We start from the raw sequence: 10,163 nt of genomic DNA on the forward strand, positions 1-10,163 counted from the left end.
TATATACTAAAATGATAGTATCTCAATATGCTAGGGTCGCATTAATATTTTTAATGGGAAATGATAGCTATTATCTTATGCTAAAACAATAAAAATAATTAATTTTTAGGAAATTTATTAGATAATTATCTTAAAATATTATTAAACGTTGACGATATTATGTTTATATTTAAAAGCATAAAACGTATGTTTAAAATAATATACAATAAATTCCAATCTATCAGGTTTTTTTTTCTAAAAACTCTGTATTATAAACATTTGGATCGCGATATCATTAGAAACAAATATATCGGGTAAAAAGATTGTGAAACATTGTGCTACACTGTTCTATGATTAAATAATTCGGGTAAATTCGGATAACTAGAAAATATTTAAGGTCACTACTTGCTCGCTTTAAATAGCTTGTTCAAGTTAAATCTTATTCTGTGCAGTGTGCGCACATCGAGAAGGATTATTAAATGATAAAATATGAGTGTTGCTTGAAAAAATTAATTAAATCGTAATCAATGTAATGAAGTGTTGACCTTTTTCCATGATCTATCATATATTGTGACATACTGTGATACTTATTGGTGATTATTATCGTGTGAGTTAAGCTGATCGTCGTCTAATTTGAAAAATAGATACAGAGAAACTTGAAACCATTATTCGAAGCTAAATAACATACATTGCATAATATAATAATGCCCTTGACGTTGTATGTGTTCTAGAATATAAAAGAATAATTGTTAGAAGACATTGAAAAAATGAAAATTAGATGAAAAAGATATTTAAATTATTACATCCCGATTTCTAATGTGTGTTATATTTAATTTTTATTCGAGTTCTTCATTGTAACACTATCATCTGTAATAGTCGGACGTGTATTTAAACAGAAGAGGGAACTCGTTCGATATTATTCCCTTGAAAAAGTATGTAAACTTTTTTTATAATCTTTTCTTTTTTTTTTTTTTTTACATTAACACATTGAATGCGATGTAATAATCATCGATGATCGGCATTGAATTTTTGCTTATTTATATTGCAGTTGTAAAATTAAAAATTATTACTTTTTAATAATAATAAATTCTAATGTAAAGAAAAAAAATATTTATATATATGCATTAATTTATGCAAAATTACATAGCTTGTCAATGTGTTAATAATTGCATATCATTTACATACCCGTAATATATCCTATCTTATAATTAATAGTTTCTAATTATTAATTATATTTGCAGATTTTGATTTCCTCTTATTTATTTTTACTTTTTTTGTTTCGTTTTTTCTTTTGTTTGTTTTTTTTTTATTTTTATTTATTTATTTATTTTTTATTTTGTAATAATCCATTATCATGGTTGAAAATATCGTCGCTTTAGTTGTATCCACGTGTTACATTATATTGACGAGTTTAATCGCATATTGGATGAGAAGATATGTCAATTATTACATAAAGGAACCTTTGATACAAGCATTGTTTCTCGAGGGAATAGCAACAGCTGAATTATGCGGTGCCTGTTTTGAATTGATTATAAGTAAGAAACCTATTTTTTTTAATTAAAAAAAAAAAAGGAAAAAGAAAAAGAGCTTTTTTTTCTAAATTAAATTTTTAATTTAAAGAAATAATATGCACGCGCGCGCTCGCGTACACATAATAAAAATAGATTTGCGTTATAGTTGCAGATAATTGGGGAGTATCCATGTATGCGATATATTTATTTGTTTTAACGATTTGGTGGAGTTTAAATTGGGGCGATGCCAGTGCCTGTCCTTATACGCATATCGAAGAAGCAGTCGAAGGAAATAAATCTTTACGCACAGCCTTTCTCTTGATATGGGCAGAACTTATTGGTGGTCTCGTTGTATTTAGATATATACAATTGTTGTGGGCGTTAGAGATCGTACCTACTCACAAAAATAAAGCTTTTGAAGATTGCACCACGGATTTGCAGGTATAAACCAAAAGAAAAAAAAATTGAAAAACATTTGTATAATCAAAAATAATTATTATATTAAAAAAAATATATATATATATATACATGTATAGGAAACACAGTGAAAAAATAATAATATATAATAATATTATATTATGTATTATTATTATTATTATTATTATTATTATTATTATTATTATTATTATTATTATTATTATTATTATTATTATTATTATTATTATTATTATTATTATTATTATTATTATTATTATTATTATACTGTTATATGAAAAATAATATAATAATAATAAAATAATAATGTATTATACTATTATTATATTATTTTATAATATTATTATATTATTTTTCATATATATTTTTATCTCAGCTATTAAATGTTTATAATACTTTACCATAAGAATTCAATTTACAAAGAATATGCAGAGCATGCATACGCGTATGTATTACAGAGTATGCATTACGCGTACGATAGAAAGTAGAATCATATCGTGTGACAATCTTTTAATTATTCTTCTCATGTATTAAAGGTGCCTGTTATATTCGGTGCATTTATAGAATGCATAGCAACGTGTATATGCAGAGTAGTATCTCGTGGATTAAGCAACCTGAATTCAATCTTCGGTACCATTATTGATTCTTTCATTGGAACTTCTTTAGTAGTCGCAGGTTCGAACGTGTATATTTTCTCTTTAATATTTTTAATTTAAATTTGTTAATTTATAGATATATATCTATATTAATATAAATAATATAATTTTCTTTTTTTATTTATAGCATTCAATTATTCCGGCGGTTACTTCAATCCTGCTTTGGCTACATCATTGAAATATGGTTGTTTAGGAACTTCTTTTATGGAACATGTAATCGTTTATTGGGTAGGAGCTTGTGCAGGTTCTATCGCCTCTGTGAGGATATACAACATGCCTTTTATCCAAAATTTTATAAATCGAGGAAAGGAGAAAGCTTCTTAAGAAAAATATTCTCAAGGGATTTACCGAGCATCGTTTCCTTTCTTTCTTTTTTTTTTTTTTTTTTTTTAATTCTTAATTTTTAATTTTGTGTTCATTCGCGTTGAATATTACCTCGACATTAATATTTCTCAACTTTTTCCCTGTATAACATTAAAGTTTAAATTTAGAAGGATTGAAAAAGTTAAGACAAGCGAACGTAAAAAGAAAAAACGCACAAATTTTATTATTGAAAACGTATCTAATATATAATGTAATAATAATTAATTTCGAGTGTACAAATTAAATTTTACAAATCTTTAATTTCACAAATCCATGCAGCACGAATTTATCGAATGATGGAAAAAATAAAAATTCGATTTTGTAAATGTATTGTGAATATAGTAAGTAAGATATACCTCAAGTAACATATACCCCGAACACCTAGACACAAAATATTTTTTTTTTAAGCAAAGAGGTCAACAGGAAGGAATATAAACGCAACAATTTTTGATTTATATATATATATATATATATATAATATTGTCCAATTAGAATGCGATTTATTACGTAATACAATATGACTTTTATTTATAACAAAAGTCGATATATTATTTATTAATAATAAATTAAAGTCGAACTATATATCGACATAAGTTTACTGTAAATACATACATACACATACATCTATATATACATCTATATATATGTATATGCATTATAAAAAAATATCATGTTTTTATCAGAGCGTCAATTTCATCATCGAACTCCGGAGAGAGAAAGTTACTAATAAACTATTGTTAAATAAATATCGCATTAGAAATTGTGTTTTTTTTCTATGTAAAAGAGTATTAAAAAAAAAAAAAAAAAGAAAAAACAACAGAAAAATAGATCTATATAAATAACATAATATAATAAATTAAGTACGATTACAAAGTAAATACAACAATTATGTAATATCTTTTGATATAGACAAAGGATTTATACATAAAATTCAGTTTTTGACGACAAATCGTATTGGATGGCCTCGTTTTTATACATTTCGATCGTCTGAAACATAAATACATATATATATATATGTATATATATATATATTTGTTTAATAATCTTACGTTAAAAATCAACATATAGTTACCTTATCATACATGGATTTAATTATAATATAATTTTTAGTTTAACTAGAAACAGATAGTATCCGGGGAAGGGTAATGGAGGGAAAGAAGGTAAAGGGGGATTCTCAGAGTTTCTCCAAAGTTCAATCGACCATGAGAAATATGTATTTATAGAAATAAAATTTCACATATATACATACACAGGTAAACACTTACCGCATCAATATCTTTATCCAAATTGGCGACTTGTTTTTCGTGCGAAACTTTGAGTTTTTCCTTTTCGCGTCCTTGCTTTATTTGTACGGTTTTTCTTTCTTGCATGAATTTTTTCGTATTCTGTTCCTTTTTCTCTCGGAGCCTTCGATCCTTATCGCCTTTTGTTTTCAAGGCCTTATCATTCATCACCTCTTTTGCCGTTTCTACGGATACTTTAGCCTGATTTGCATTCATGTCCTTGATATCTCTGTGATCGTAAACAAATATATAAAAATAATTATTCCAATGAGAATAGAAATCGCGTGCTCTTTTAAATCAGAATGAAAAATAACTTCTCGGATATTCATCCTTTTTGCAGATGATTTCATGCGGGTGTTGTACAAGAAAGAGGAAGAGAAAAGAATAAAAGAAAAAAAAAAAAAAAACGTAAAAAAGGATTTATAATTATAAATTTCTATTAATTTTACTTGTCGTGTTTCGCTTGCAGCTGTTTAACTTGCGACGCTTGAACCACCTCAATAAGCTTTTTGAATTCGTCCCGACCTACTTCCGTTTGGGTTCTCAACATTTCCCATTCCTCCTTTCTATGCTTTTCTACCATTGCCGACCATTGTGCTGTTTGTTCGCTTATTACTTTTTTCACATTTGCATCTTGGATCAATGCATTTTTACTAAGACAATGATTAATAAAATTATATCCATTTTCATACATATGTATATATGTATGATCTTTATCATTTATTTTATCTTATAGAAAATGACAAAAAAAAAAAAAAAAGAAAAACAGATACTTACTCTTTACCCTTTACTAACTTCTCAATTGCCGCACAATGATTTTTTTGCATAGTTTGTTTTTCCTTTTGATGCTTCTTTCTCATGGTATCCAATTCCTTCAATTGCTTCTTTCCCATTTTATAAGTTTTTTCTCTCTTCAATGTATCTATCGTAATTGGTTCTGGCTTCCATTCCTCTAAGAATTATCATTTAATTAATTTTGAATTTGTATTTGAAGAAAGAAAAAAAGGAAAAAATCAATATTTTTACATCAGATCAAATTTCTTTACCTTTCTTTGCTTCCTCCTCCTTCTTCTTTTTGGCTTCGGCTTTAGCATCGGTCTGTTCAATTCCAAGTCCTTTCATAGTTTCTGCTTGCTTCTCCGCACCTTTACTAAATCCACCCGGATCCGATAGAGCGGCCATAAAATCTACAAGTCATATTTATATTATTTCTCTTTTCGTTTTCGAAAAAGAGGGGAAATAAAATTTTCATATTTCGCAGGGGATTACCTTCAAATCCATCTGGCACATAAATCTTTAATTCGATATTACAGAATAACATAGGCAATGCCATTGGAAAGTTAGCTTCAGTTTTCAAAGATATATGCCTATAGCCAGCTTGAAGACCATCCAGTGGTAAAATTCTCTGACCGAGTAATTTTCCACTTTCTTCGTAGACACCTAAACGTTATTACGTACGATCGACATTTAAATTAAACAATTGATCATTGGTATCGATGGTAAAGTTCGATAATGGAATTATGATTAAATTATACCGATTCTGAGAACAGCCAGATCAGGTAGTACAACTTTTCGAAATAGAAATGGTTCCTCGTTGTAAACAGGATTCAAACCATTTCCAGGTACCATTCGAGTTCTAAATTCCTTTTTTATTGTATCAGCTGGTAGACCGTACATGTCTACTTCAACATAAGTACCCACTTTTTTGTCAGATAAAAATTGTCCTGCTATTATCTGTCGTTGTTGATAAACTCTTATTTACAACATACCTTTTTTCTATTATTTTATGAAGCTATATTTTTTTTTCTTTTCTTTTTTCTTTTTTTTTTTTTTTTTAAGAACGTCTTACCTGTACAGAGCATTGAGCAGTAATAACACCATCCACGTCTTCGGAAAAAGGATCAAAACTACGATCGGGTCTTCTCATGAAGTCAGGTTTCAATAAGTATCCAGTAGTTCCATTGTACTCAAATTTACCCTGATTTAATTGCATCGGTAAGTCTGGAGTTTGAAAGTTCAATGCGACCATCTGACAGCCAGCGTTCCAGAATACCTAAAAGAAAAAGAAAAAAAGAAAAGATAAGAAAGAAGGAGAGAAAAAATCAGATTTCTATAATTATTATTCATCTACGTAAAAAAAATTAATTATTGATTCGAAATATAAATTGAAATAAAAAATCGAATTACGAATGTCTAACCTGTGGCATATAATTCGAGGAATCAGCTCTGGTTCCTTTTGGATATATACGACTCATTTGACGTTTATTATAATTTACGAACTCCACCGAATGTGTTTTTAGATAATTCAAAGCTGCCGTTTCGGAGAACGAAGACATATTGTGATGTATATTTTTTTCTACGACGACGAAGAGAAAAAAAAAGAAGAAAGAGAATATTAATTTAAAATGATTTAGCTTTAAAGCTTTTAAGAAAAATATAAAAGAATTTTAGTTCGCACGTACTTTCGGCTGTTTCGAAACTTTGGAATTTAATTGGCTGAGCGTAATTAATCATAGACGATAACCAAGGATGACATGCCATTGTACTACCTGTATATTGAATAGGTGGTGCTTCACCCTCAGCACCACCCTCACCTGGTGGTGCACCTTCAGCCGGTGCTACTTCCTCCTAAACATATCGATTACATTCAATAATTATATGATTAATATCGATAATTATATTGTCATTTTAATTTTCATTTTGATAGAATTGACCTTCGGTGGTTCTGGAGGTGGTGGAGCTGCCGGAGCACTGGCATCCTCGACTACTTCGTCCTTAGCCTCGAATTGTCCCGAACGAAACAATTCAAGCTCTACCTTTTCTACTTCTGGCTTCAATCGTTTATTCTTAATTAATATCTTACGTTTCAATGCACTCGGAGGTGGTAAAAGAGAACCTGGTTCGAGCTAATTTCAAACGAATAAAATATAATCGATTCAATTATTGATTTTATAATTATATACAAACAAATATCTATAATCTAGTTAATATAATTACCGGATAATCTTTCAAAGGTTCCTTCAAAAGTAAATCGCCCAATATCTCATCGCAATATTTAGCCAATTTATATTGTTGTTTCAGACAGCAGTGATTCTCAAAGCTGAGAATAATCGGATAATCGGATGTAACAAAAGCTGTATCTCTGAGAGCATAAATGACGTCTTTGAAGAGGATATCGGTACACATTGCTTTTCCATGAGTTATTATGGGTTCCTCGTCTTCACCTTTACCATCCCAACAATCGAGCTCGACGCATCTAAACGGATAAGAAAAAAAACGGAGAGAGAGAGAAAATGTAAGAATATTTTTTTTTTTTTTTTTTGATTATAATCTTCATCGGAATAAAGATAGTTCACCTGCAACCAGCTAGCAACACTTGTCTGTACATTTCAACTGTACTCTTTCCACCAATTTGTCTTCCACTGAGATAAGTATTATGACTAGAATTAATATAATAATGAGATAGTGGTTGGTCCATGTCCATCCATTCTTCTAATTTATCGAGAAACACTGGCGCATTTTCGTCTGACATCAAGTAACGAATGAAACCATCCTTTGTCAATCTCTCTACAAATATATTGCTATTATATTTATTTTATTGAATTAATATTTATATAGAGATTATTTTTTTCTATGAAATATTATAGAACAAAAAAAATTATATATCATATATATCTATATATATATATATATATATAATTACTCTCAGATTTCGCTTTTTCGTCCGTTTCGTAATCGTTTATTATCTCTATACATCTTTTTTCATCGTAAAGCGGATACAAAATCTCGTTCAATCTTGGATCCCTTTGTTTTTCATTCATAAAAGTCACCAATTGTTCGAGTCTTATGGAATCGGCTTTTCCTTTTGTTCTGAATAAAAAAAAAAAAAAATTATGAGTAAAAAAAATTGATCTTTCCATTAAAAAATAGATTATATTTTTGATACTTACATCGATTGGAAGAGTTCCTCGATATCATTTCTAGGACAGATTTTAAAGTATAAACTATAAAACTTTTCAAAGGTAAACGCGCTCGGTTCAATTTTATCGTTCTAAAAAAAATTTTTTAAGGGATGATAAAGAATAGAAATAATTAAAATATCGAGTACGTGTAACTGCAAAAGAAATTAGCTTTTAATGAAATTACCTTTCCATTAGGTAAACCCAAGTCGGCTAATCCTTGATAAACTAATTTTTCTGTTTTACCAGAGGCAAAAGTCTTTGATATTACCTTCACCGGAACCTTTCCCTTTGGATCTACTTGACAACTTAATCTCATCCAACTATAAAAAGAAAAAAAGAAATAAATAAATAAAAATAACAAATGAAAAAATTTTATCCTTGTAAATTGATTATGATTTTAATCAATACATACTGCTTCATTAATTGGATCGTTGGACATACATTACTTGCTTTTGTATTATGTGTAATCAATCGTAAACCAGCTTGCCAATCCTGTCAATTAATCGTTTAAATATAAACTTTCCATGTCATTGATAAGTTTATATTAATCCTACATATATAATTGTTTATATATATACACACACATACACATACACATATACATACACATACACATACACACAAATAAATTTCTACCTTTGCTGTTTTTGCATCGGCACATACCACGTGCTGATAATGTATATTGGTATAATCAATGCCTGAACATATAGTTAAACTTTTTTCATCCAATTGCTCTAAATTCCCGTGTTTACTTAACTTGTTACATAACTTTGGATCCTAAATAAAAAATTTGCAAGTATATTGAAACGATTATGGATATGGTCAAATCAAAGAGTTCATTTTCTAAATGTAATTACCTTAGGAGTTCCACCGTAACGAATGTCACTGACCTGAGCCAACTCTATCACATCACCATCCTACATAATATTAAAGGGTATAATGCATGATACTTTTGATTTAATTTTATAAGAACAAATAAAATAGATTTTATCTTTTAAAATTAATGAATATTATCCAGTTTACCTTTCCGTCACTTTTCCAAGAGATAAAAAAACCATACTCGTCGACTTTAAACATACAATTAGGCTCATATTCGGTCGTTTCCTTATCCTCAAACCATCTATCAAATATCGAACCATTTCTCAATAATTCTGGTACTTCTATTCGCCAATTAAATTCAAACTTTTTCGTCATATTTCACAGGTGTTCCTATCAAACAGGGAACGAAGTGAACTTGAGTTTTCCGTGATTTCGAATGAAACGATTTTCAGAACGGTATAACAACTTGCCCTAGACATGCATAACGCAATTAGTTTAATCCAATTTACAATATATGAGGATTCCCTCGTGATCCGTATACGGATCGACCATCGTCCGGTCATTGAAATGGAATATCAAACTTATATAAGCGTTTTCATTATATCAAATCTAACGTGAAATTAACGTTTCTAATTATGCAAAGAGATTAATCGTTCGTTATATACAACTTTTACATTTACTTGGATAGATTTTATCAAATACATTCTAATATGGTAAAATTGATTGCTATAAAGTAAGACAAACTTTGATGTACGGCTTCGACGAGTTCAACCTTGACAACTACGATAACTATTTTACAACTCGTGTTTAGGAACGTGATGGATTTCGTCGTAATCGAAATGTTTTAGATTGGTTAAAAAACATTTGAATTTATTTGAACGAATAATTTTACAAATGACACAATATCGATCAAATTTCCATAATAATTAATTATTTATTTATTTGCTGATGTTTCTACATTGCTTGGTACTTGACTATATACGTAAATATATATATATATATATATATATATATATATATATATCTTTTTTCTTGGACGATCTCCCTAAAAATCGTGTCTTTGTACTGAACTAGATTGTCTTAATTCTACAATGAATAATTTTACATTATTTATATACTATATTTTACAGAAAGGAATGTGGACATTAATTAACG

At 28.7% G+C, this 10,163-nt stretch overlaps 2 protein-coding genes across 3 annotated transcripts; one reads left to right on the forward strand and one right to left on the reverse strand.

Annotated features, from left to right (window-relative positions):
• The first annotated feature begins 396 nt into the window (after window positions 1-396).
• Window positions 397-3,432, forward strand: AQP (aquaporin). Of its 2 annotated transcripts, XM_085657834.1 has the most exons (6): window positions 397-586; window positions 711-911; window positions 1,221-1,514; window positions 1,657-1,931; window positions 2,462-2,600; window positions 2,709-3,432. In XM_085657834.1, the coding sequence occupies exons 3-6, from the start codon at window positions 1,334-1,336 to the stop codon at window positions 2,903-2,905; spliced, it is 792 nt and encodes a 263-aa protein (XP_085513960.1). In that variant the 5' UTR covers window positions 397-586; window positions 711-911; window positions 1,221-1,333; the 3' UTR covers window positions 2,906-3,432. The 2 variants fall into 2 exon arrangements, with proteins under 2 accessions (XP_085513960.1, XP_085513961.1); XM_085657835.1 differs by having other exon boundaries at window positions 398-911; window positions 1,359-1,514.
• A 177-nt stretch (window positions 3,433-3,609) lies between these two features.
• On the reverse strand, window positions 3,610-9,454 carry LOC118440932 (1-phosphatidylinositol 4,5-bisphosphate phosphodiesterase). The gene is made up of 20 exons (XM_035864692.2): window positions 9,213-9,454; window positions 9,047-9,106; window positions 8,826-8,966; window positions 8,602-8,681; window positions 8,374-8,509; window positions 8,178-8,278; window positions 7,931-8,097; window positions 7,584-7,794; window positions 7,225-7,483; window positions 6,942-7,133; window positions 6,690-6,855; window positions 6,426-6,583; window positions 6,077-6,280; window positions 5,763-5,961; window positions 5,497-5,667; window positions 5,274-5,414; window positions 5,005-5,179; window positions 4,677-4,880; window positions 4,210-4,456; window positions 3,610-3,931 (listed from the first exon to the last, which is right to left on the reverse strand). Exons 1-20 carry the CDS (start codon window positions 9,381-9,383, stop codon window positions 3,863-3,865), a joined length of 3,252 nt encoding a protein of 1,083 aa, XP_035720585.1. The 5' UTR covers window positions 9,384-9,454; the 3' UTR covers window positions 3,610-3,862.
• Between the last annotated feature and the right edge of the window lie 709 nt (window positions 9,455-10,163).

Source organism: Vespa mandarinia, chromosome 6 (genome assembly GCF_050613455.1).
Source record: "Vespa mandarinia isolate Hongniang chromosome 6, ASM5061345v1, whole genome shotgun sequence".
NCBI lineage: Eukaryota > Metazoa > Arthropoda > Insecta > Hymenoptera > Vespidae > Vespa > Vespa mandarinia.